The sequence below is a fragment of the Miniopterus schreibersii genome, assembly GCF_964146895.1.
Source record: "Miniopterus schreibersii genome assembly, chromosome: 19".
Lineage (NCBI taxonomy): Eukaryota > Metazoa > Chordata > Mammalia > Chiroptera > Miniopteridae > Miniopterus > Miniopterus schreibersii.
Genome location: NC_138119.1, coordinates 20,138,000 through 20,165,667, shown reverse-complemented (window position 1 = coordinate 20,165,667; position 27,668 = coordinate 20,138,000). Strand labels below are relative to the sequence as shown.

The 27,668-nt window shown below is 37.6% G+C and overlaps 1 protein-coding gene across 3 annotated transcripts in view; it reads right to left on the bottom strand.

Moving 5' to 3' along the window:
* Nucleotides 1-5,693: 5,693 nt before the first annotated feature.
* CEP350 (centrosomal protein 350) overlaps nucleotides 5,694-27,668 on the bottom strand; it is a 99,213-nt gene continuing 77,238 nt past the window's right edge. For 2 of the 3 annotated variants that reach the window (XM_081120646.1, XM_081120647.1), the window contains exons 31-38: nucleotides 27,122-27,282; nucleotides 24,198-24,334; nucleotides 21,369-21,451; nucleotides 18,355-20,363; nucleotides 17,118-17,525; nucleotides 16,873-17,019; nucleotides 14,012-14,134; nucleotides 5,694-9,526 (exon numbers count right to left, since the gene is read on the bottom strand). In XM_081120646.1, coding sequence (XP_080976772.1) covers nucleotides 9,362-9,526; nucleotides 14,012-14,134; nucleotides 16,873-17,019; nucleotides 17,118-17,525; nucleotides 18,355-20,363; nucleotides 21,369-21,451; nucleotides 24,198-24,334; nucleotides 27,122-27,282 — 3,233 coding nt within the window. In that variant the 3' untranslated portion in view covers nucleotides 5,694-9,361. The remainder of the gene's footprint in view (nucleotides 9,527-14,011; nucleotides 14,135-16,872; nucleotides 17,020-17,117; nucleotides 17,526-18,354; nucleotides 20,364-21,368; nucleotides 21,452-24,197; nucleotides 24,335-27,121; nucleotides 27,283-27,668) is intronic. The other variant, XM_081120648.1, reaches the window with a different exon arrangement.

Genomic DNA, 27,668 nt, shown 5'->3' with positions numbered 1-27,668 from the left:
TGTCCAGTACTGTCCTCTGTTTGCTCTTCAAATATTGGTCATTTCCACTGCTCCCAGCAAACTCTGTGATGCTCTCTCCCAAGTGCCCCACGAGGCTAAGGGCTGAGGGAGGCCTGCTCCGGCTGGTGTCCCGGTGCTGCATGTGCCTTGGGTTCAAATCCCAACTCCACCACTTATTTGCTATGTGACCTTAGGCAAATGATGCATCCTCTCTGAGACTTCTGTGTCCCACCTCCAAGGATTAAGTGGAAAGTCTACACACTCAGTGATGCTGCTACAATGCCACATGGCTCAGCTGCCTCTGGGAAGCTGCCTAAGGCTGATCCCAAAGCACAGAGCTGTCAGGAACCAAAATAAAGAGCAACAGAGACCCCTAAAGATAAGTCCTGGGACCCAGGCACAGCGGAACTGGAGGAATGTGGTCCAGGTTGTCCCTGCTGGGGGACTCTGTGGGCTGTGGGGAGTGAGTGCCATCCTGGTTCCTGGAGCATGGTGGGCGAAGCCTCCACCTTAAAATTCTCCACTATCCTCTGAAATTCTTCTTCCTGTGAGCTGTGTCTGTCTGTGGCCTTCCCCTTTGCTAATAATGATTGCACCACACACACAAATCTATAGATATGCAAATCGTTTTAGGTAAGTAATTCTTGGTGGCTAAATCTAGACCATCATTTAATAAGAGTTTAATATCCTTATTGAGAAACGAAGGCTGCCTGTCAACTCATTATGAATCCCTAAGTGTGTTTGGAACAAAAAGTGTGGTTTCGAGTTTCCTGACATGCATCCTTCAAGTGGGAAGCCATGTGCATATAATGTATTTTTAAAGGATACTCTTGTTCAAAACAAAAACATAAGAATATTTTATATCTGTTTGCAAACAATGCCAGTATCATGATACCAGAATACATTTTAATAGGTATTAGAGTTATAGAGCCAAGAGCAACTGTGGCCTTCAGAGTGTAGGTCTATACCTACCATCAAATGCACATCTTTAATCTTTTTTTTTAACATGCAAAAGTGTTAAACTATTTTAATTATGTTAAATGCACCACTTAAATTGGGCATGACAGCAATACCTTTTAATTACTTTTAGTTGAATTCTTACTTGAACTAAAATGTATTTAGGTTGAAAATCTGGGACCCAAATTTAGCTTTTGCAGACAGTCATACTGGAATAGTTTTGAAGTTGTAAGAGGAAGGAAACTATAGTTCTATCTAAATGTACAATATTAGTTTTTATTATTAAGGTAATGCTTCTACATAGCAAAAAAGGCTTTTAATTAAAAACACACACACAGCTTAGTCTTCAGCTCCCTTCCTCTCCTCCCATGACCCAGAGGCCCCTATTGTTAATCATTTCATTTTCGCATCTTTACCTCTGTACTCAGAAAAATATGCTATCTCTTACGTCATTAGTTTTATCCTTTAGCTGTTGACTTCTTGTACTCTTCTGGGTTCTGCAGAAAAACAGAACCTATGAAATGTGTGTGTGGAGAGAGAGAGACAGAGATTTGGAGGAACTGGCTTGTGGAACTGGAGGGGCTGGTGAGTATAGAGTCTGCAGAGGGGTGGATGTTGCGGCTGGAGTCCAAAGCCGTCCAGAGGCAGAATTCCCCTTCCTGTGGGACCTCGCTCTTTTTTGTCATCTTAAGACCTTCACCTGATTGATGGAGGACCAACACATTATAAACGGTAATCTGCTTTACTGAAAACCTGATTTAAATGTTAGTCTCGTCTAAAAATATACCTTCATAGAAACACCTAGACTGGTGTCCGATCGAATATCTGGGCGCTGGGCCTAGCCAAGCGGACACATACAATTAACCATTACATTTCCTAAGATGGTAGATGCACATTAGCTCTCTGAAACCTCCCTTCTCTTCTGGCATCTTCTCAATATACTGATATCATAATATTCAATATTTAAATTATTATAGCTATATTGTTCATAGCTGAGCCAAGAAGTGACCATAATTGTTCCTTGCTCATCTAATGCTTGGGTTTTCCTCATTTTTTTATTACTCACTAGTTTCTGAACCTATGACTAAGTCTTTCCTCACCCTCCAATAGCTTCCCAATGAAAAGTTTCATGTTGTTTAGAACATCCGGTTATTTATTCCTCTCCCTTCCTCCCTCCCGCCTGGGGACCTTCCTTCTGGAGCCCTTTGTCCCCCTGTTCCAATCCGAGCTCGTAGCTCTCCAGGTATGCAGGACAGCTGTCATCCTGGGGCTGCCGTTCCCAGTCATTCTGGGAGTTTCCTGAAGTCTTCCTGGGGAGATCCCCTGTTTCCAGTCTTTATCTTTCATGGCTATGCCTTCTGAGAAAGGATGCTTGAGAAGTAATGACTTTGCGTTTCCAAAAATGTCCATATCGTACATTAACACTTGACTCCACAGAGCATAGACTTTTAAATGAAAATAATTTTCATTCAGTCTTTGAAAATTCTGCTGTATTTTGTTAAGGCCTCCAATGTTTCTGTTCAGGAGAGTGATGATAGTTTTATTCCTAATCCTTTACATGCCATTTTTTATTTTTCTCTTCAGAAACTTTTAGAATTGTTCCTTTACTTGTGACGTACTGATGATTCTGAATGCTATGCCTCAGTGGGGGTTATTTCTGGTTATGGGCACCCCTGGACCATTTCAACTGGAAACTCACATGTGCACTTTCTGGAATTTTTTCTTATATAATTTCCTCCTGTTTTCTCTGTTCTTGTTAGTTGTCCAATTAATGAGATGTTGGGTTTCCTACTTTGGTCTTCTAATTTTATGTTTCTCTCCTATTTTTATCTACCTTTCGTTTTGTTTTCTAGAAGGTTTCCTCCACTTTATCTTCTAACCTTCTATTGAATTTTAAATTATGGCTGCCATACTTTTAATTTTCAAGAGCTTTATCTCATTCTGACTCATTACTCTTATAGAGCATCCTGTTCCTATTTTATGGATGCAATATTTGCTTCAGCTGAGGATTTTAATTCTAGTTTTTGCTTTTTGTGATGTTTTCTTCTGTGCCATGCATTGATGTTTCACCAGAATTCCTTTTGTTTTTTTTCTTCTTGGTGTGGTCTTTTTCATATTGGTGGCTTCCCCCAAATGCCTGGAGATGGTTGGTATTTGTTCATGTATAGGTCAAGCAACAGGGGCAGTGGATCCCGAGGAAGTAGAAGAGGAGCATCTCGGGCCTCAGGAGCTCATGGAGCCCGCGAGGTGGGCACCTCAACCTGTCTTCTTCTCATTCCCGCAGAAGCCTCTGCTGGGCACTGATAAGGATGGGCAGAGCCTGGGGAGAGGAGGGGAACTCTAACAATGCTGAGTTTGCCACCCCAGAATAAAGTCCCTCTTATCCCACCTCCCATTTTAATGGCTTGGCCAGGGCACAACAACTTGGATGTTCCCTCTAGACCAAGAATCATTGAATTCAGTAGCCAAGGTCTGACAGACACCTGAACAGCTCTCAGTTATCTGCTGGCAGAACAGGGAGGCATTTCTCTTGCTGTGGATCTATCAACAGCACAGGGTAAGGGTGTGGGGGGAAGAAGCCCCAACTCAGGTGAGGTGGTTATCACCCATGTCTTGCAGTCCCCCAGACTCATTTTTTGACCTCTTTAGTTGGCTTAGTCCAGACACTGTGGGTTCTGGTGGAGGACCACCCTCCAGGGAGGCCTGGATCCGGTTTCCTAGTGACCCCGGTGAAGTACTGTCTCAAAATGATGAGGTCCCAGCTGGTGTGGCTCAGTGGTTGAGCATTGCCCTATGCACTGAGAGGTCACTGTTTGATTCCCAGTCAGGGCACATGTCCAGGTTGCAGGCTCGATCCCCAGTAGTGAGTATGCAGGAGGCAGCAGATTGATGATGTTTCTCATCGAGGTTTCTCTCTCTCTCTCTAAGTCAATAAAAACATATTTTTAAAAAATAACAGAGAGGCTCTGTGAGCACTGTATCCATCAGTCGTTCAGGGGCCCATTGACCTCGCTCCACCTGCATACTCCAGGCAATGATGGCCCACCTGGAGCGGTGTGCTTTACCTGCTATTTCAGTGGCTGCACAGGGTGGGTGGGGTGGGCTGTTGGGGAAGGAGTCATGCGAGGCTTTGGGCTTCTTGCACAGTCACATCTGAATGGGCCTTGGGCCTGGAACACTTCCTTCCTTGCCAAAAGATAAAAGTCCTCCCAGCCTGTGCCAGCTTGTCGCTTGTGTGGGAATGTCATTCCTGCTTCAGATTCATCGTGTGCTCCTTTGTTCTGCTTAAGCACAGGTGGCAGTGGCCCTCAAGCACGCCCTCTGCTTTCTGTGTTACCTCCCACTGCAGCAGGAAGTGGGGTGCGTGCCGTCACATCACCCCCTCCAGGTTCCAAGTGAACCAGCTGGCCACGGGGGATCGATGCTTTGCAAGGGCCTGGATCTTGTGCACTCTCATCTCTTGCTGTAAGGAAACCCTGTACCACTTGAGCCTGGGCTGCTGCTGTCGGTTGTCAGCGACCTTGTACCTGGCATGGGTCTTTTCCCTGGGTGGCAGTTATCTGCCCTTTAACCTTGGCCCCACAGGTTGGCCACCCAGTGACCAATGAAACAGTACCATGCTCCACACATTTTTCTGTGGCAGTCAAGGCCTCCCATTTCTGAGTTTTCAGGATTCCGTAGGGAGTTGCTTGTTTTGATAGCATTTACTTGTTGTAGGTACTCGCCATTCTTGGCTCTGCTCTGTCAACTGCCATCCTCCCATCTACCATTTTCATATATTTTGAGTCAAGGACACAGGTATTTGGTCTTTTCCAAGATTAAACCTGTCATTACTGTTGTGTCCTTTGCACCAAAGAGCATCTGGCACATTGTGGGACTCAAATATCTGTTTTATGAGTCAAAGAATTCTTAAAATCTGCTGCAATCTGTGGTCATTTTCTGAGAATTTCTTTAATGTCCATGGTTGTGTAGGGGTTAAAAGTGTGGCGGGGATGCCCATCAGGAGGCTACTAGAGGAACTCAGGTGAGGTTAAGGTGGTTACTTCTAATCTGCTGGAGCAGACGATTACACTATCCTCAGCACCATGCACTTCAGGGCGCTCCATCCTTGAAATTTTTAGTCTTCTATTATCTCTAGCTCTTCTCCAAGCTCCATTTCTAGAAGTAAATTATAGCCTCCATGCCTAGTCATCAAATAGCTGACCTTCTGTGTTATTTTACAAGAGTGATCAACCAGAACTCAAGTCATTTGCCATGAATTACTGGGAAGAAGCTCATCACTTTAGGACACAAAGTTCTGAGCTACCTTGCGCTCCTCAGACCACCCCACCCTTGCTGGGTCCTTCCATTATGTGTTCTCAAATCCATGTCCGCTTCCTTCGTAGCACCTATCGCAATTTGTCATGCCTTGTTTTTGAAACAGTTTTTTGATGACTCCTGCATTAGGCTTTAAAACTCCATGAGGTCTGTCATCTCTGCTGTCCCCCAGCATTCAGCACAGTACTCAGAACAGGAAAGTGTGAATGAATGCCTGAGTGATGAATGTGGGACTGCTCGATGTGTGCGGCGAGGTGTTTATGTGCAGAGCTAAGTAGCTCCCACACACCGCTCCCCTATCTACTGCCAGAGCACAGGCGCTCTGCTACCCAATGAGAAATCAGGAATTAGTGAATTTTTCGGGGACTAGCTTTCTAAACTTGGCTCAAAACGTGAAAAAGTGAACACCTGACATGAAATTAATTTATAAATCAGTTTATTTACAGATTTTTATCTTTTCTTAAAGTACATTTCAGTTAACAAATCTATTTACACAGGTGTACATGGGAATTCATCCCAGTTATTTTACAGATCATACTTACAAACCACACCCTAAGTCTTGTGTGCAGAGTTGCACTGGATGTGACTATTGGCTGAAACGGCCTGATGACCAGGCTATTTACACATACACAGTAAACGGGTTTGTTTTTCATGTCTGCACAATACAGTACACACGCGGAGGCCGGGCCTCCCAGAGAATGCTTTGCAATGTGTTTCCCGAGAAGGCTTTGCAAAGTCCGGAAGGAAAAGCTATTAAACATAGGTTAATTAAAATGACAGTACCTCCTTTACATCAGTTTACATTGTTTTCTTCACATTTTTATAATACAAAGATATTTTATTGAATTGCTGCACAACCAGTTTAAGATGATTTGTAAACATGTAAATTCCTACAATTTGCATTAAACATCATTGTAGTTTCTATCATTTGCTCTTTGAATTACTGTTTTATTCACTAGTATTGTTAAGGTAGTAAAAGAAGATGTTTGAACTTCTTGCAGAAAAGTTATGAGTCTCTAATGCTGTGCGAGTACACACTTTATTCAAGTATTGCAAAAAGCTAAGGCCACTTTTTTTCAAGACAAGAAAGTGAACAAAATTGTTTTTATCAATAGGCCACAACACTCTTATGAGCAATGAAATCTCTTCTGAAAGATAATTTCTCAGAGACCTGTAGTCACGGAAGGAAGTTTCTTTTCTTTTGGGTAAAAGAAAAACAAATTACCTTCCTTATTAACTGCTTTTGAGCTCTTGCCACTTTTCCCTAGAGTAGAACTTCCTGTTTAGACCTGAAGAGGGAATCTATACCCTGTACTTGTTTAACCCAGAGTTAGGCGCCCTGGATAGCACAAATTGTTTTGGACTCAGAAATAAATCTGAAGCCTATATGTTGGTTTACTACTAACTTCTGAGTGCTATTCTAAAAGATATTACTGCTGATGCGAAGATCTTTTTCTTAGAGGAATTATGAAGAAAGTGAAAGGATGGGTGTAGGAAGAAGGAACAAAGATTACAAAGAGGGAATTTAGGTTTGTGGTTAAGAGGCAGAGCTTGATTAAAAAGATCCCAATATGGAACAAGTGGCTGGGTATCCATAGTTATCATTGCAATCCTAACAATACATGCCTTCCAATTGTGTCCAAATAGTTAAAATAATAAGAAATCTGCTCATTATACATTCCTTGTTTTCTGCTTCCAAACTATGGATAATCATTTCTAGCCAGGAGTAAGACTGATCAGGAATCACTCTCATCTGGAGCCCAGGGTTCCTGGGACGGTGAAGACAGCGGGAGCGGTGGGGACTGCTGCCACCACATTCCTGGCAGCATTCTTACCAGGGGACTCTCAGCCCAGACTGCCGATTCCAAGGACTTACAGCATTTCTTTCCTTTTCTGGAATCATAATGTCATAAAGAATATAAAGATAAACTTTCTTATTAAAAACTGATTTAGGTCCAAATAATGAGGATGTAGAAAAACAACCTATATTCTTATATTATTTTTATATTCCTTTATAAAAAATTTACAGCAGCTGTAAAATTTCAGTATCATAAGGACAATTTTATCCTACAAATAGCCAAAGGATGTAGACAAGATGTGCTGTCTTCCAGATCATACAAACCAAAAAGAAAAGTCTTTGCTTTTCCTTGGCCGCATGAAAACATATCTCCACACTACTGGTTAATAACCCCAAGAAACCCTAGCTTCTCTTAGTCAATTTGCTCATTATGGCTACGAGACTAGAGTTCAACATTAAAAGCCCAGAAGAAATGCTGGCAATACATCAATCTGAGCATTTCCCGAGACCCAACCACGACAATTAATCAGTGCTTTCCTTATTTGTCAAGAGCTATCACACCAGTCATTGTGCAAAATGCAAATAGTCCAATGTTATTTCAGTAAGTTTCTTATAATGACAAGATGAAACCAAAGAGGAATGGAAGTGTGCATAGTGAAACATCTGAGACGCAAAGGCAAGTTTGGAGGGGAGATGCAGAAATGAACGAACGTGCACACTTAAAGATTATACCATCTTTGGGGTTTTTCTAACATATTCTGAAGCTATAACATTCCAGGATATCTGTAAAGAGGAATGCAGTGGATGTCTTACATCATGCTTCTAATCAGGACCTTCAATATTAAGGCATTTACATTCACGCCTAAGATTATCCACATTCTTCCAGATACTTGAAGGACAGGACTGAGTAAGAGGAACCAGTCAGGAAGGCAGGGCACTGAGGTCCCAGAGAGCATCGCATGTGTTCTAATGTAGCAGCTGGAGTCTAGGTAACTTTTCAGATACAGGTAATAGTTGTGAGAAGCAATGCTGCAAGAGGCAGAACTGAATTTTACAGTGTCTTTCGATCACTTTATCCCATTCCTGCTTCTGCAGGTGATCTTGGAAAAGCCATCTTCTCTTCACTGAATTAAACTGCCTTCTTCGATATGTCATGGGTTTAAAACTGTAGGTTTCCTGTGCAAAGACCATAAGCCAGAGAAGCTTCAAGATAGGAGTGGGACTATTATAAGAAGAATCTTTTGCTTCTGAATAGGGACACACTTTTTCAACTTAATAATTTATCTTAAAATAAATTAAAAAATGTTCCATAGCACAAAACAAGCACACAAACAACAGATAATATCTTTTTCTCTTTGGTGCACACACTCATTTCCTAAATCATTCAAGTAACAGCGTCTCTGATTTCTTGGGGAGAGATGGAGTTAAAGTTTGAAGGCCAAAATGAATGACTTCCACTGTTGCCACACCTGGATGCCTGAGATGGTCCTGAAGGTCTGTGATTCTGGGAGCAGCGGCAGAGGTTCAGAAGAGTAAGAAAAGTGCGGGGCAGTCAAGGGGCAAAGAGCCAGCCCTGCATCGGTCCTCTGAGCCCAGTCTTCAGTGGGGGCATTTCTTTGTTTTCATGCCCATATAGAGACAACTATAAATAACGTGAAGGTTTACAACTCTTTAGATGGTGCTCAGAAAGCAAGGTTACCATTAGTTTCTGTTAACTTGACAGTCCACTTGGTGCTGCTCGACTACACTAATGGAAGAGAATGGTCTTCAAAAAGAAATGAAATGAACCCCAGAATGTGAAATAGGCACTCATTATTAAACTTGCCTAATTAGAAGTGGTTAAGGGTTTAATACTGTTTAGAGACTAACACAGACCAAGATTACATTTCAAAAATGGTATGATGCATTTATCTATATACCTCTCCCGCCTGACTTCAGACTCAAGAACTGATACTCTCGTCTAAGCTACGAGGTAAGCCTGGTGTTTTCAGCCCTCATCTGAGACCCGGTAGAGGTGCTAACAAGAGGTGTAGAATTATACTGTGTGTCAACATCAGGAGTGCAACCCTGTCCACTGAAAATCAATGATAATGCAGTGGACAGTCTCTAAAGGCAGAGGCTGTAATACCAGATATACCACATTGTCCCGTGGACTCCAAACCAGTCGTCTTTGAGAACAGGTACCAGGTCCAGAAGCACTCTTGCTATGATGGAGATGGGGTGTGTATCAGGAGGCAGAAAGGCCCAGGACTCATATTAGCACTCAGTGTTCGATTTATTTGCAAGATGTCACACAAGTAGCACTCTCCCCTGTTTTTCACTGATTTGATTCAGAACATCAATAGTATCTCTGATCAAGGTCTCAAAGATCCCATCAGCTAGTTGCATCTTCACACACAACTCATCCTCATCATAGTTCACCCATTGTGCCTCCTCTTCATGGAGCTCCTGCACCTAGAATTTAGAAAACACAAAGGTTAGAAGTTAGCATAAAAGCTAGGAAATTTATTATATTTGCTGACTTTGCAGTCCCATCCATGGGGACACAGGCCAAGGAAATAAACTAGAGAAAAGGCGTAAGTTATATGATGATATCAACACCCCTGTCAAAGTTGTAAAAAGTATAAAAAACTCAATTGCCAAATAAAAGTACCATCAAAACTGTCAAAATGGCTTCAAATCTGTCAAAATGGAATTTGACAATATTCTAGTATTTTACAGTTAGTAAGGACTGCAAGCATGTTGTCTATGTCAACAGAAGATAATGTGCATGAGAACTTAAGGAGGAGAGCAGAAAACAAATGAGAGTTATATGGTTTTACAATTATAAAATGCATATATCCAAAGACAATACTGGATATGATTCTGGAGTATTACAAATGAATAAAATTTAATATTCATCAGGGTATTTTAAAAAATGTACTATCACTTAAAGCTTATTTTAAAAATCACTGTTGTATACAATACTTGTTCTTTTTGCATTTGAGGATTTGAGGATTCCTATGGCAAGCCAAAACTAATCAAATTGGAACAGTCCAATTTTTTTTCCTTGTTTATGATAAAATTGCTTTAAACTACTTATAAAAGAAACAGATTAGACTTATTATACATAATGATGTCAGTGGGGTGGAGGCTAGGTGAAGAAAGTAGATTGTAAACCCTGATCTAGTCTCAAACTCAGCAGTTATCGCAGTGATGGGGTCTCTAACCAGAATTCCAACTTGGTAAAAAAGTCCTGTGACAATAGGCTCCTGACTTGCCCTGATCACAGCTGCATCTTGAAAAAGGCAGAGGATGTGAAGAGGGAATGTACTCTGGTTTCCATTAAGAGGAAATGAGAAGACTTCTAGGAGGAAGAGACCACATCAGCCAGGGGTCTGGGCAAGTGAGAGGGAAGAACAGTGTCGGCCAACACATATCCTTGGCCAGGGTTGACAAATAGATGACAAGGTGGCTGCTGCATTCTTTCTCTTTGAGAAGTGTTGTTTGAAGGATGTGTAAATATTCAGTCCTTTGTTCCCTAACTTATGCTCCATGAATAGATATGCCACCCCAAAGGACTCCATGGTCAAACACGTTTACAACAATGCCTCTGCAAGTTTCACAATGGACACTAGCCTATTAAAGAAAAGTCCACCAGGAAATGAATTGTTTAACTCAGAGTTTCCTATATTTATTTGATCAAAGAATCATTTTGTGTGGATGTATAAGAAATATTTTCACCTATCAAGGAACTGGTGTTCTTCTCTTATGAAGAATGCTATATGCAACAGCCTAATGCAACACTTCCCAAGCTGGTGCTGAGCGAGAACCATGTTCTGGGAAAGTTAGCAGGTGTGTCCCCACAAAAGATTTCATACCTCCCATATTTGCTGATTTGTTCAAATAAGTTGCACAGCTTTCCTTTTTATGTTATCTCAGCCTGTGCCCTGATGGGAAACTGAACCAGTGGCCTCTTGGTGCATGGGAAGACGCTCAACCAAGCCACACCAGCTAGGGCCTCCATTATAATCTTGCAGGACCACTGCTGCATACTGGTCCATTGTTGACTGAAATGTCATTATGTGCCGTATGACTGTACAGTATACAGGAAAAAGGAGGGTGTATGACTGTGCTAATTTAAACAATACATAAAATATAGTCAATTCTGAGCACTGTATTTAAAGAGGGGCACTGACAGAAAGCTGAAATTGATGATGTAAAAGGGACTCAGAAACCCTATCAGACAATAGGAGAGAATACTAACATTTAACAGGAAGAAAAAGACTTGGGTGAAACATGACAGCTGTTTCAAAGGTGTATAGGATGAATTAGAATTGTTACATAAAGCCCCAAAGCAAATTACAATTAACTACGTGAAAATCAATTTAGGTTTAATATGAGAAAGAGCTTATCAGCAGTAAGTAGAAACTCAGGGACTATCTAACACCTTATCATAAGGGGATGCAATCATTAGCTAGGTGGTTTCCCAGCAGGATTTGAATGTTAAGTGCAATTCTACCTATAGTAGGAACATTTTTCAAGGCTACTGTATACAAAGGACACACAAAAGCTGGTCTAGCCTGGCCGACGTGGTTCAGTGGTTGAGCACTGACCTATGATCCAGGAGATAGCAGTTCAATTCTCAGTCAGGGCACATGCCTGGGTTGGCAGCTCAATCCCCAGTGGGGTTCGTGCAGGAGGCAGCCGATCAATGACTCTCTCATCATTGATGTTTCTATCTCTCTCTCTCCTTCTCCCTCACTCTCTGAAATCAATAAAGATAAATAGTTGGTCTAATTACAGCAGTACCCCCTTATTCATGGTTTTGCTTTCTGTGGTTTCAGTTACCCACAGTTAATCTTGGTCTGAATATTAAATGGAAACTTCCAGAAATAATTTCACAAATGTTAAGTTGCAGGCTATTCTGAAAATGATTACATCTCTTGCTGTCTCGCTCCAACCCACCTGGGAAATGAAACATCCCTTTGTCCAGCATATTCACACTGTATATGCTGCCTGCCCATTAGTCACTTAGTAGCCATCTTGGTTATCAAATTAGTTATGAGAAAGAGACCACATTCACATAATTTTTACTACAGTATATTATTATAATTGTTCTATTTTATTACTAGTTATTGTTGTTAGTCTTTTAATGTGCCTAATTTATAAACTTTATTATAGGTATGTATGTATAAGAAAAACAGTACATATAGGGTTTTAGGCATCCACTGGGGGTCTTAAAACATATCCCCTCATATAAGGGTGTACTACTGTAATTGCTCCTCATTCCACATTGCATATAATCTGGTAATGCACTGCTAAAAATAGCTCATATTCTTAGCAAAACTAAGATGTAAATTGCCCAGTGACTTTGTGAGGGGGTAAAGGGACAGTGAATGAGAACTAGAGCTGAAAGATTTCTCTTCTGTTTGGGCTAAGAGAGGCCTTTATGTCTAAAAACATTCTTTGTATTTTACTTATCTCAAGTAACGCCTAACAGCACATGTACAGTTAGACTGCATAAGGGGCCTTCCTAGTCCAAGCAACAATAGCTAAGTTATGCATTTCCTTAATCCAGAAGAAGCAACTATTTTCTATAAAATATTTAGCATAATAGTTTACCCTGTACAAGGGCTTTAAAAGGTCAATAGTACACTCGATGGAGTCCCTGTGTGGACTCCATCCCTGTCTGCTCAGTGACATCACTCCACCAGTTACCTCCATCTCCTACATTATCACATTTTCTCCTTTGAATTCCTCCTATCAGCCTATTTCCTTCGAGAAGAAAAAATCCTCCTGTCACCATTTCCCCCCTATCTTTCTCTTTACAAATAAACTCCAGAGTTCATTCCTGTGAGGATCAAATAAAGCATGAAAAAGAATGATGAACTGTAAAACACTAAACCAATGTTTACCTAGTATAGTTATTGAGTAAATGAAGCACTAGACAGGTATATACTTCGGGGAAACTGATCAATTTAAGCATTACATTTTTTTCATTATATGTATATAAATATACACAAGACAGAAAGTCCAAAATGAAAATAATGAGAGATAAACCTGAACCAAGTAACATCTGAGTTTCCTAAGGTATGCTACTACCTAACATTCTTCCAGGTAAAAAAGGACCAAAGACCATTTCCTCCCCCCCCTTTTTTTTTTTAAATATGTCTTTATTGATTTCAGAGAGAGGAAAGGAGAGGGGGAGAGAGAGAGAGAGAATGATGAGTCACTGATTGGCTGCCTCCTGCACGCCCCCTATTAGGGACTGAGCCCACAACCTGGGCATGTGCCTTGACCAGGAATCGAACTGAGATCTCCTGGATCCTAGGTCGATGCTCAACCACTGAGCCACGCCGGCCAGGCTCTCTTTCCTTTTTGTTTGTTTGATAAATGGTTTTCTAATGCTAGGGAAATATATCAAAAAATAGAATAAATCCTATCCAGCTAAAATTCTGAATAATAATGATGATGGTGAAATAATTACAGCTAGTATCTATTCAGTTACATGCAGGGAACTCTTCTATACAGACATATATAAATATCATTTAATCCTCTTAATAATTTTAGCACCTCCATTTTACAGATAGAGAAATGAGAAATAAAGGGGTAGTTAAATGATTTCTCCAAAATTACACTCCAAGTAAGTGGCAGAACAGGGATTTAAACTCAGAGTCTGCACTGGTCTCTTCTCAATTCAGTTCCTTAAACTTTGCTTCCATAATTTTTTATTTCTCAAGTTCTCCACACCCACAAAATACTGTAAAGTATTTATCTACTGAGTTAAAAAGAAATCAATTTCCAAAACTTGGGGGCAGAAATGCAGCAAATGAAAGCTTTACCACTTTACTATTATAGAGTTAAGATCAACTATTCCCTTTCCTGTTAAAATCTAACTAACATTCTGGTTTCAGAAGAGATGGTCAAAATAAAAATAGCTCAGTTATATAAACTGACCAGGATATGATCCACTCGGTCTCTTTTCTTTCTTCCAAATTTCATCATTTTTTGCCAATCTGTTTTGTGGTTTGGCTCCTTTTTAAGACTGAACAACTTGAGTACTTCAGTTGCTATGAAGTTCTGTAAAAATAAGAGGAATGAATAAAATGCAAAGTTCCTGAGGTTTTGTGCTTATAATAATGCAGCAAACAATTTATGCTAAGAATATAAGATTTATAATAAAGAGTATACAAATTTCTTCCACTTACAGTTCCTCTTAGCAATTTGAAGAGAAAAGCATTCCAAAAGCTCAGACTTTATTCACTTAAACAATTTTTGTTTTTACATAACATAAAAAAGTAAAACCCACTTGATGAATCTGCAAAGAAAAATCACTTTAGAGTCCCCTCTACCCAAGAACCACTATTAGCTGACTTCAAGCTGGCAAAACTATTAAAGAAAGCATAGAAAAAAGATTTCTTTTATCTCTGACCCTGAAAAATTCAACATAAATTTGGGAGCAGTGCCACGTAAGCAAAGTACAAGGCTTTGGCTAAGATAGTTTATTTTGAAGCACACCAAGATTCAATATGTTAAATTTTTAAAATATTAATCAACACTTCAGCATAAGAAGCATAATAATTTTATTGCCAACAATATCTGAACTATTATCTTTTAAAAAAACTTTATAAAAATGGTATTTCAATATTCAAATTAGTGGGGAACATACTTGTGCATTATATTGATATACACACTTTGATATTGCTGCTATATATTATGTATCTTGTCTTATTTTCAACTTATTTGTTCTTTGTTATTAATAAAACAATTTTATTTGTTACTTTTTAGGTATACTTAAAGTCTATTAAGTATATATTTAAGTCTATATATTATTATTACTTGTTAAAAAAACGATGTTCTTAATGGAGGAAAGAGTACATTTATGAGTCAGAATCATTTGAGATGATTCTCAAACTACCAAACTCCACCACTCCCTGCCTACACACACACACACACACACACACGCACGCATTGAAGGATACATCAACTGTGGAGGGCTGAAAAAAATGAAGTACACCAGTGTTTTGAGAAAGCTCCCCGGGTGGTTCTGATATTCCTCAAAGTTGAAAATCATTTTAAAAGTTGTTTTTCAAATGAATCAAATTAATCTTCAAAAACTTTTTTCTTTGCTACTTACCTTAATCTAAGCAGGGGTCAGAAAACTTTTTCTCTAAAGGACCAGATTATAAATATTTTAGCAGGAAAGTAGCCATAGACAATATGTAAACTAATGGGTATAGCTATGATCCAATAAAACTTTATTTATAAACACAGGTGGTGGGTTAGATTTGGCCATAGTTTGTATACCCTGATGTAAGCATACATTAGTATCTCATAAATCCCTGTTGGTGTCCTGTCCATACAAAATATTTTCAAAAGCTTTCTATAGACCAGCTGGCATGGCTCAGCAGTTGAACATCGACCTGTGATCCAGGAGATCTCAGTTCGATTGCTGATGAGGGCACAAGCTCAGGTTTCGGGGTCTATCCACAGTGGAGGGCATACAGGTGGCAGCTGATCAATGACTCACTCTTATCACTGATGTTTCTGTCTCTCTCTCCCTTTCCCTTCCTCTCTCTGAAATCAATAAAAATATATATATAAAAAAAGTTTACTGTAGTTAATACTGTATTATATATTTGAAAGTTCCTAAGAGAGCTGATCTTAAAAGTTTTTATCACAAGGAAAAAAATTTGCAACTATGTGTGGTAATAACTAAACTTACTGTAATGATCTTTTCACAATATATACAAGTACTGAATCACTATGTTGTACACATGAAACTAATATGTCAATTATATCTCAATTTAAAAAAAAACTGTTTAGGCAATGCCATCACATTACATATCAGAATAATGTATATGTTCCTTTAATGTATTCTGATAGTTCACATACTCTCCTGGATGTTGTAAGAAAACACACCAATAAGATGAATAACTAGAGGTATGCTCTCTAGAAAAAAAGCTTTCTATGATCAACTAAATTTGGAAAGCATAACTCTAGAGCTTTGCTATCCAGAGTGGTCCTAGAATCAACAGCATCAGCGTCACTTGGGAGCTTGATAGAAATGCAGAATTTCAGGTCCTACTCCAGACATACTGAGTAAGAATTTCAACAAAATGCCCAGATAATTCATATGCACATTAAAGTCTAAGAGGCACTGCACTGAAAATATAGCCTTTGCTGAATTAAAGAAACACGTAAATAGGCAGAGGATTTCCACCAATGCAACTTTAAAGTTGGTTTGTTGGGAGTCCTTGTAGCTTCAGGGCACTTCATCTTTTCAGGAGCTTCTTAGATAACAAACAATATTTTTTATATGTCATATTACAATCCCACATATTTCAAAACCACATTACCAGTTTGAAACCTCCAAAATTAAATATGGAAAGATAACACCTATGTGTCTAGGGTGGGCATGTTTGATATATGACATGTTTTCAGGTGTACTTCCAGAATATTATGCTTATCTCTAAATTACCAAAAACTCACCTATCTATGAGACGCAATAATTAATCGCCCTGAGAATTTCCTAACTTTTTCTTAGACATTATAAGTTGCATATATATAAGAAGTGGCTATTAAAAGTTATGTTTTGTTTTGCAAATCTTGAGGATTCAGGATTCCCTCTCACCCTCACCCTTCTACTGCTCATGGATTCAATGAATCAACAAGTATTTATTGAATACCCACAATGGGACAGGCCTTGAGGACAGAAAGGTGAATAATACAGAGGAGTAGCTGCTTTTACAGCATGTATAGATATGTATAAATGAACAGCAAGTCAAAAAGGAGATACTCTATAGTTTGAAGTTTACCTTGATTTCATCGAGGTTATTTGGATTTTTCACTCGTCGGAAATAACTAGAGTTGATTCTGCATGGCTTCATCCAAACAGGTTGATTCAAGTTGGGATCCTCAGCAAATATTTCCTCAAAAATCTCTTTTGTTAAATCAAAAACCGCCTTGATAAAGAAAAATAAAACAAAATAAAATGGCTAAGAAACCAAATTTCAGACAAGAGAGTGTTTCAAAGTTAGAATTAGCCTGTTATGTTACATACCCGTTTGTAGACCCTTTTACTAGTGCTTTCTATGTCTAGACCCTTACTGGCACAGCCAAGCAGCTTTGTAGGAATAGTGATGCTATGAAGATCATGACCTAATTCTTTCCATTTCCAAAGTTCTTCTGCTGCATTGTGCACAAGAATTTCTACTTCCTCTGCAGTATGTGGGACTGCCAAGAGTGTTTCACATGGCTTTTGGGGAGCTCGTTTAGGTTCTGCCATTAGAGGTACAATTGTTTCTTCTGCCTTATTTTTTTGGATCCTGTGAGAAGAGCTCAAACCAAAATCTTCATCAAACCAGTCTTGATCATCTCCCAGTGCGCTCAGGAACTCCCGGCTGATCTCAAGTTCAGCAAGTCTCTTAGCAAGCTCTTCCTGCCCACTGGCACCAAACACTGGACTCTCCTGCAGAAATGGGACCATTCAAATAGAACACCGTTTAGTGACCTCGGATCACTTAAGGTGTTTTTTTAAGACAAAGCAAATATATGTGTATATTTACTATATCTCTAATAAACAAGCAAAACAAAAACAATATGGTGGCTACTAATGAACAATTTAAGAAAAAAACTATCCTGTTTCCCATAGTTCTGCTTACATAAGCTAAATTTTTATAAAATGTTTATTGATTAGTTTTTGTTTCCTTTTTGCATCATCATTATTCTGTTTCTGCAGAATTGTCTTGTCTCTGGGATATGGAACTGGGACATAAAATTTCTCACCTTTAGTGATTATCTGGCTCAAGTTACCCAAAATCATTACTTTTGTTCAAATGTCCATGGACAACTTAAACAAGTTGATGGTCTCAGTATATGTCATAGTGGATATAATTCAGTTTTACCAGAATCAATATCATAACTGGTAATCTTTGCAGAACAACTATGGCTGAGTAGATATGAGGACAAATAATTTCATAGGCAAAAAAGAACTGGGTTGAGAACCACTGGAAAGCTCCATGGGATAGATTTCAATGAATCCGAAAGGGAATCTAATCTGTGGACAGTATTCAAGAGTTGTCAATTCAACATACACATGTCAGTGTTTGTGACAACCCTATAGTGACCACTCATGACATAATAGAGGACAATTATACTTCAGAAAGAAAAAGTTACAAGGCCTTTAAAAACTAGTACAGTGAGCTTCATCTAATAAATAACGTCACACACAAAAATCTGAGTTAAAATGCACACAAAGGTAAGGTTAACTGACATTTCTTCTAAGCAAAATAACTTACAGGTCTGGGACACATATCTGGTGAGGAAATCTCTTCCTTTTCATCATCCAATTCAGACCTTAAGAAGCCATCTGAAACTCTTGGTGACTGTTCCTCAAGATTTGGGGATAGGCCTTGGGGAGGTACTTTCTTCTGATCATCATCAAGAAGCTCTTGATTGCTAAGCTGGATTTTCTCATTCCTAGCTTTTTTAATTTGTTGTAGTTGACTGACTGTGTCAGTCACGAAGACTTTTAATAAACTGTCTGTTAGCAAGCTGACGGTTTCTAGTTGTTGCTTTGATTTTTTTTCCTCACTTAGCGATGACCTCAGCTGGGCTTCCAACTGGTTCTTTTCTCTTGTTAAAAGGTCCAGAAGTGGGGTAGAAAGCTTTTCTGAAACCTCGGGATACAGGTTCTCTTCCTTTTCTGTAAACTGTTGTTGTTCCTTTAATTCTTCAGAAAAGGTATTGTCTAAAGTATCGTCTTCTACAGCAATGGAAACATCTTCTATGGCACCAGAAACAAGGTCTTTGTTTTCCTTTGAAGAAATCAGTGAATCCACTGGAGACTGCTGATGAACATGGACTCCAAGTACCCCAGAAATGTCCTGTATGTTGTCTGTTTCTATTTTAAGGCTTCTATCAACTGAGGCCTCTATATCATGTACCCTAGGTAAAGATTTCTCATACAAATATTCAATTGCACCCTTTTCTTTATCTAATGTGGGACTCTCTGTATCTTTTTGTTCTTGGTTATTGTATTGATATTGTTCATCTGCATAACAGTCTTCATCTTCATTTATGTCTACATAGTCTTCAAAGTTTTCTGGAATGTGAGATATTTTGGGGGGAGGAGCAAAAATACCATGCTTCTCTTTGCACACAAAGTATACAATGCCATCATATGTTCCATTGTTATTTCCTTCAGGTTTATCCAACTCCACTCCGGCCCAAAATCCTTTAGCAAAACTAGTCACACCTTTGAATCGAAGAGTTCCTGGCTGAACATTGCCAATCAACACCCTATCACCGATATGGAAATCAAGTAACTCATCTGCAGCAGGAACTGAAGTCAAAGAAGGGGATTCAGTTACCCCCTGCTCATGCTCTACATCACTGCGCTCCTTACTTTTCATGAGCTCAGTAGGAGACTTGAGTTCTAATAGCCTTTCAGAGTGGATAGTGCTATGAATAGAAAGGCTTTTCTCACTGAGGCACTCACTGATTTCATCATCAGTACCAAAGCTGTTGGCTTTACTTTTAGAGCTTCTTGTTGGCTGTAACTTATCTCTGCAAGACTGAGAGTCTTTCCTGAGGGAAAACAAAGATGACATATCAAAGTCATCTTTGCATAATTCAGCTGAAATGTCTTTCTTGAAAGAAGACACTTCAAAATCTTCAGAGTACAATCTCTCTTTAGGAGCAAGATGTTCTGACAAAGACAAGTCCCTTTCCTTTATGTTCTTTTGTTGATGAATGTCTCTTTCTGATTGGATGTTTTGACTATGATCTGTATCTTGATCTGATTGTCGTCTCTCTTCCGATTCTTTTTTATTAAGATTTTCAATGGCTAATCTGACTAAGTCTTTCTGAACACTTATAGCATCTAAAGGAATATCTTTCCTTGAAAGAATTTCAGATGAATCTCCCTGTTCCAGGTCTAGTTTTAGTAAGACATCAGACTTCCTAGATTGTTTAAAATAGTCTTCTTCAACCGTACTCTCCTCCAACTTTGTGTACTTTACTTCATGTATTTCTGACTTTTGACTAGCTTCTTCTTCAACCTTAGCACCTGACACAATCAGAATTCTATTTGGGGCATTTAATTCTTTGGGAGGGGTAAGAGGTAATGAAGGTATATTTTCTACGGAATCTCCAGATTCTGCTCTGATTTTCCTTGATGATCTAAGGATTGGAGACGAAGTCTGAAAATGCTCTTCTGTTCGAATGTCCAATTCAATCACTCTCTTTGCATAAGTAGATAAAGACCTTTCTGATACTGATCTGTCAGAACCTGCCAATGCAGCATCTTAAAGGGAAAAAAAAAAATTTCACATAAAAATTATTCAATCACGATCTCTCAATTTCTGGAACCAAATTTAAATAAAAGCCAAATTTTAGTGAGGAAACACTTTGGTCAATAAATATCACCTGTTTTGGTTATAACATAAGGTAAGTTTTTCCTTTAAGAGAATATACTATAACAACAAATAAACAAACATTTGAAATGACTGAAAATTTAAAGTTAGAATAATTTCTTGTTATCCTAACTTATGAAGTGAAGAAAAATAGATCTAAGTTTATGGAGGCATTGAATTACATGATCATTCTTAAATCATGCAAAAACAGAATTGTGTGACAAATACTATATACTATATTTGTCCCTCCTTCAAATATACTTCTATATATACTTCCAAAAGAATGAATTTTCCTGGGGACTTTAAGCTCTTGAATGCAAAATATGGAACGAAAAAAGATAACTATTTCTGCAAATATAACTCTTTAAGAGTTAAAATTGCAAAAAAACAAGGAAAAGAGTAAGATCTGATGAGCTAACAAACCAAGAATTAAACATTTTGAATTCAAATTGCTATTTCACCATTGTTACTAGATAGGCTTTTCATGCCTCTGTTTTATTTCCTCATTGACTTATACTTTATTTTCAATAATTCCCATCTTTCTTTGGGTTAAATTGAAAAAATATATATATAACCACTTACCCTGAGAAATAGTATCAAAAATGGAATCTGATTAAGGGAGAATTTAGAGATGCTGATGATACACTCAGCCATTTTAGATTAATGTCTTTATGCCTCAGTTTTTAATCATAAATTTTGGACAATAAAGACTGATTCATATAACTTATACATAATCAATAAATCACTTAAAGTATAAAAGTAACTTAAAATATTAAACAATCTATTATCTTCAAGAAGTTAATTTTTTAATCAAAAGCTGAAAGGGAGAATTGTGAAGGTATTAGCATAAACCCTCAGTCTATGTAGATATAGTATCATTTTTTCTAGGTACATACCAACACGTTCAGCAATGGACTCCAGGGATCCTCTGGAACGTTCTGAATCTGTTAGTGATTTCCAATTCTTTGCTGTTTCAGATCTGAGGTAGAAATTAATGAACAGTAATAAATATATGGCTGATAACTAATAACAAAATAAATGTATGGCTGATAACTAATAACAAAAAGCAGTCTTCTTAGAAAACCACTTCTTCTTCTCCACAGGGGGTATTCCAACCTTTGCCACTTTCATCAAGCCTATTTCTGACCCTCATCACTCTCAGTAGATGATCTTGCTTCTTTTAATGAGAAAAACAGAGGCCATCAGCATGAATTTCTTGCTTTCAGCCTTTAACCTACAAACTTATCTATATTCACAGCCATTCCAACTGCCTTTCCTCCTGTCTGCAGGGAAAAAAAAGGTGTGTCTCTCACACTTGTTCAAAGCTAACTGCTCGAACCCCATTCTACCCCAAATCCCCCATGTTTCCACAGCCTCACTGATGGTACTCCTCAATTATCTATTCTGTTTCCTACCTGTCTTTAGTCCTCTATTCTGGAGATTTTTTCCCCCTCAGCTTATAAGTATGCCTCAAGCCTCAAAAACAACTCCCCCCTCAACTCTTTATTCCTCCACCTTATGCTACTATCTCTCATTTGGCTTTTACTCCTGCCTTTTATAATGCCTTAAATGTTGCTATTTTATCATATTTAATACTTGGCTCCCTTTCATTCTCCCTGGATGCATACCTTCTTTGGGTGATGTTGCTGTATTAATAGCTTCAGCCACCTATATGCTGCTCATCCCCATATATCTAACCCTGACATCCTTCCTGGATAATGCCACTTAGATGAACTACAGGCACCTCAAAATTAACATTTTAAAACCAAAATCATGAACTTCTCACAAAAGGATACCTGAGGATTATAGCTTTTAGGTTAATAAAACCTTGGCCAACCAACTACTTAAGAGAAACCTGGGAATCATCCTAAACTTCCCCTCCTTCCCTACTGAGCCCTTTAATTAGTCAAGTCTACTACTTAAATATTCCGAAAATCTACCTCCTATTCTCTATTCTTATTACCGCTGTCTGAGGCCTGGCTCAGACTACTTCCTCCCTCCTTCTAGGCTTACTCCCTCTATCTTTCCTTCATATTGTAGTCAGAAAGATCTCTCCATACACAAATATGATTGTATCATTCTCTGATTAAAATCTTGGTTAATAAAACTCTAAAACCATTCAATAGTATATTATGTAGAAGTTAATAAAACTTGGTTAATAAAACTCTAAAACCATTCAATAGTATATTATGTAGAAGTTAAGATAAAATTTACAGTTTAGAATGAAAAAATGTATATGTAACAAAAATATACACAAAACCTAAGCATAAAAAATCCTAGAAAGAAATATATCTAATTGCTGACATTCAGTTTTTTGGGATAGTTGGGTACAATATGATTTAAACTTTTTTTACTGCTTTCCTGAATACTCTAATAATAATAGTAACTAATACATAGTGCTAATTATGTGCTAGGCCGTGTTCTAAGTTAAGTCTTTTGACACTCATAACAAGTTCATTAGTCAAGTGTTATTACAAGAATATAAATCTTTATTAAAAAACTGAAGCAGGGCCCTGGTTGGGTGGCTCGGTTGGTTGGAGCATCGTCCTGTGCACTAAATGGTAGCAGGTTCGATATCCAGTCAGGGCACAGACCCAGGTTGCAGTTTGATCCCATTGGGGCATGTGCAAAAGGCAACTGATCGATGTTTCTCTCTCTCTCTCTGCACCCCCTTCCTCCCTCTAAAATTCAATAATTTAAAAAAAAATTAAAACAAACAAACTGAAGCACAGAGAGGTTAAATAACTTGACCAAAGTTGAATAGCTAGCTGGAACTGTAGCCAAGATTCAAACTCAGGTAATGCTAAATTAACTGTAATGAGTCTGTATTACTTTTGTAACAAACACAAAAATTTTCCAAAATATTTTTTTAAAACCTTGAAAGGCTTTACATCTAAAAATAATATAGAAACTACTACGAATGAGTATAAAGTTTTCACAATTTGGTTTTTATTTATTTTTCTAGTTTCTTTTCCTCACTCTAGCAAAATCCTATTACGTTCAGCTTCTATGATATGCTTCTGGTCATACATGAATGCTCTTTTCTCTGAAACGTCTCCTATTTCTCAGTCCCACTGACCTGCTTAATCCCTACTCATTGTTCAAAATTTATTTTGAATATTACAACCTAACTTTTTTATATGCCATGTTATCTATTCTTATCTTGCTACTCAGTGTCTTCAGTATATGTATTTACTGGTTGCATAGTATTCTACCCTGCAAAGGACCATAACTTACTGGGCTATTCACCCATTTTTGGACATAAAGATTGCTTCCGATGTTTTATTAATATAAAGAATATTGTGATAAACACATTCTTGCAAATAGAGACTTCTAGTAGCCTATATTTTCTCAAGCCAGATTTCCAAAAGTGGAATTATTGAGTCAAAAGTTACAAACTATTTTTGACTTTTGCAACATTGCCAAATTGTTTTTCAAAAAGTCTATACTAACTTACAATGCTAAGATTAGCAATACTAGAGAATAGTATTTTCATCGCACCTATCAGATTTCAAGATTCAAAATATATTTTAAAGCCTGTACATTATAAATTTGATTTTTAATTATATCATATAAAATAATTTTACTTTAGTGAAACTAAAAATATAAACCAATATTTTTACTACTACAATTTCATAGTTACTTAAGATAGCTTCTACTAAAAGTCTTTCCTTATTCTTTTCTCAAACAAGGCAGAATATAGAGAAGTTATCAAAAATTTCTACCTGTGCAGTGGAAGGGGCTTGATCTTGGGTTTTTCAGAAGCTGAGGAGAGCGTTTTAATCTGAGGCTTGGCTGTTGGTGATGTTTCCAAATCTCGGCTAAGCTCGGCTTCAGTTTTCTTAATGAATTCATCATATGACTAAGTTTAGGAAAATCAGAGGAGTCACTATACAGAATTTTAAAAACTATTTTAAATTATAAAATATTCAAACAGTAAAATGTAAAAATCTTTCTTCTAGCATCAGTATCATTCCTGAGAGCTCTAACAACAGTTTGTATAACATTCTTGAAATTGTCTAAGCAAGACGTAGCATTGTAATCCTAATATCAATTAGGAAATGATAAAGTCTCAATCTGCAGAATCTTAATACTTATGAAGCAATAATTCAGGCTCTGCCACATTAAAAAACTTCTTTAGCTGAAATAATTATTCTTTAGAGGATGGCCTAATACTTTCATGGTATTTTAAAGAAGTTAGGCATTATGCTGAATTTCGATGGCAGTATGCTTCTTAAGGGGTAAGCACTTAGGAATACAAATCCTGAAGAGAAAGAAGGGAGGTTGGGAGTATGATAGTTCAGAATTGCAGAAAATGTTTCCTAGTTATTAGCATTCTGTAAATAAAACTTCAATAATTTATAATTCTCATTTGTATGAGATTTAAGGCAAGCTCTCCATCTATTAAATCTCTCTTTAGTTTTCTGGGCTAAAATCCCTACTTTTACATTTCTCACTATTTGAGACTATAGCTGTTTTGTTCAACACTGTATGTCCAGTGTGCCTGGCGCAAAGCAGGCTGTCAATAAATATTATAGAAAGAATTAATAAGCAGATAGATGCTTGTCTATTGCTAAAGATTCCTAAAACTTGGACTAAAATCCCTACTTTTACAACTCCCACTATCCATATTACCTTCCCCTGAATTCTCAATGTTTTAATAAAGTAACTTCCGATATTAAACATACAATACAGCTAGATGATCTACCTTGCTAAGTATATATGAGGATTATGATGTCTCAGATCAGAAAATGATACTTATATAAGTGTAGATGATTCAGTAAATCTGTGGTCAAATAAAATCCAAAAGACTTTTTAAAAATGTGAATTGCTATGATTATATATTTCTCTATCATATACTATACTTTTAAAACCTAAACACAGAACTTTCTTTGGTCTTTATTTAAACCATTTAATAAAATGCTTACTAAAACAGATCCTTATGGCACTTCTCTACAGATCTTTTTCGTTAACATATCCATTAATGAACATTTTTGAGCAACGCTGTTCAATCTAATAGATTTCATTCAACTTTCAATGGCTCATTACCTATAGTAGTGCTTTTAAATCCTGGGTCCTACCCTAGACCAATTAAATAAAAATCTCTAGGAGTTAGCTGGGATATTTCTATTTTTCAAAAAGCTCCTCAGTTAATTCCAATGTATAGTCAGGTTGAAGACTACTGACCCATAGGATGAAGTCTAAACTTACCAGTCTGGTTTCTAAGGTCCTGAACATGATTCTTTATATTTAAACTTTGTTTCCCACTACTTTCCAGCATGAACTTCCCAGTATGGACACTGTTTCTTAACCACTTTTTCTTAATTCTAAACATCTGTGTGAGTTTCAATCTCAGTTCCCAATTCCACTTTTTGCAGATCTGTGAGTAGGCCTATTTTCCAGGTAGAAGATAGTACAGTAGAATAGTAAGGGAACAGGATTTAGAATTAGAGCTAGAGTAAAACCCTAGCTTTACCACATTTGAGCTATGTGTCCCTGGATATCATCAATCTCACCGAAACTCAGTTTCCTCATCTGCAAAACAGGGATAGTAATATCCACACTTCATTTCTTTGAGAATAAAAGGAAAAAAGTATATGAAGTAATTAGCTGACTTCTGGACACATAAACAAGCACTTGAATATTTGATAACTGAATTTAAAAATGTAGGAGGAACACGTTTGGTGTTACCATGAGGATAATCAAAAGGACAGAAATTTTGGCTAAACATAACAAAGAGCTTTCTAATACTTAGAGCACCTGGAGTCCAATAATGAAACCAACTCCCTTGAAAATGTGAAGTTTCCTATTACTGGAAGTGTTTGGGTAGAAGCTGAATGATCTTCTCTGGTGATGCCAAGAGAAGGGACTCTTGTGATGAACAGGAAGTTCCGACCAATTCTATAATGAACACTAGGCTGGCAGAACGTATGCAAGCAACAGGGAAGTAACCAGAGGCAGGGACATTTAAGAGGCTAAGCAGACAGTAGAGGCAAGAGGTCAAATACTGCCAAATAGTTTGATGGCAGTGGCAATGGGAAGGGACAAGCAAGAAACTTTATAAAAAGGAACCAATGACATCTGGTGACTGAATGGATAGGAGAAAACAGAATGAGGAAGCTGTCAAAATCAGGTTTCCAGCCCGAAGAATCAGGGAAGGTTGCTAGGTCTTGGAGAAAAGTCAAGTTTAGGGTTATTTAGGGCCATCCAAATAGTACAAAGAGCCATACTAATAAGTTGTGTGGCATGAAACATCATTCTTCTAACAATAAAAAAAAAATTTTCATAAGGCAGTAATAATTCCAATAACTAGATTTATCTAATGTTTCTTTGCTTAAGAGAGCATGGATATCAATCTTTCTGGGTGTAATCTTTCTGATTCAGAAAAAAACTTTAATACTGTAATTCATTTTAATATTTACTTTAATACTTAACATTATAATATTTACTATTTTAATATTTAAATTAGTGTTGTAAGCAAAAGTGTGTTTAGATAGCCTGATTTTTTTTTTAAGAGTTAGGATAAAATGTGGCACCAAACAAATACTGAAAAATCCTAATTCATTACTTTATTAACAATATTAAAAACATTTGAGGTGTCACATCTGCATTAGCCCTGACATTAAACCCCTTTCTTCCCATGTCTAACCTCTAACTGTTTGATCAGGCTGGCTTCCTGAGCTTTCAGTCTTTCCTTCTGCCTTTTTTTCTGTTCCTTCTTCAACTGGTCCACAACTGATTTTCTTTTCCGCAGCTCATCCTTCAGAGCTCTGATCCTACCTTCAATGTCACTCTGGTCAGATGTAGTTTCTGAAAGAGACACAAAATCTTTTATTTAATTTTAACTTAAGAATAAACTCAGTAACTACTAATAAAAAGCAGTAATGTAATATTCCACTTAAATAAAGTCAGTCTAGAAACTAATACAAAATAATACTGAGTAACCTGTAATTGAAAGATAAACTTAAAAAAAAAGTAGTCAACCTAACATTTAAAAAAAGAAATTTGAGCTTTTGAAAAAAATTTATTAGCCATTTGCATTTCTTCTTTCCCTTAAATCTCTACTTTTTGGTGGGAGTGGTCCTCCTATTTATTTTCACTTTCTAATCATACTGTTTGGAATTGTAAACAAACTTCAAGGTATGCTATCTTGGAAAGATAAACAGCTGGAAGTTTATAAACTTTTAGGTTAGTGA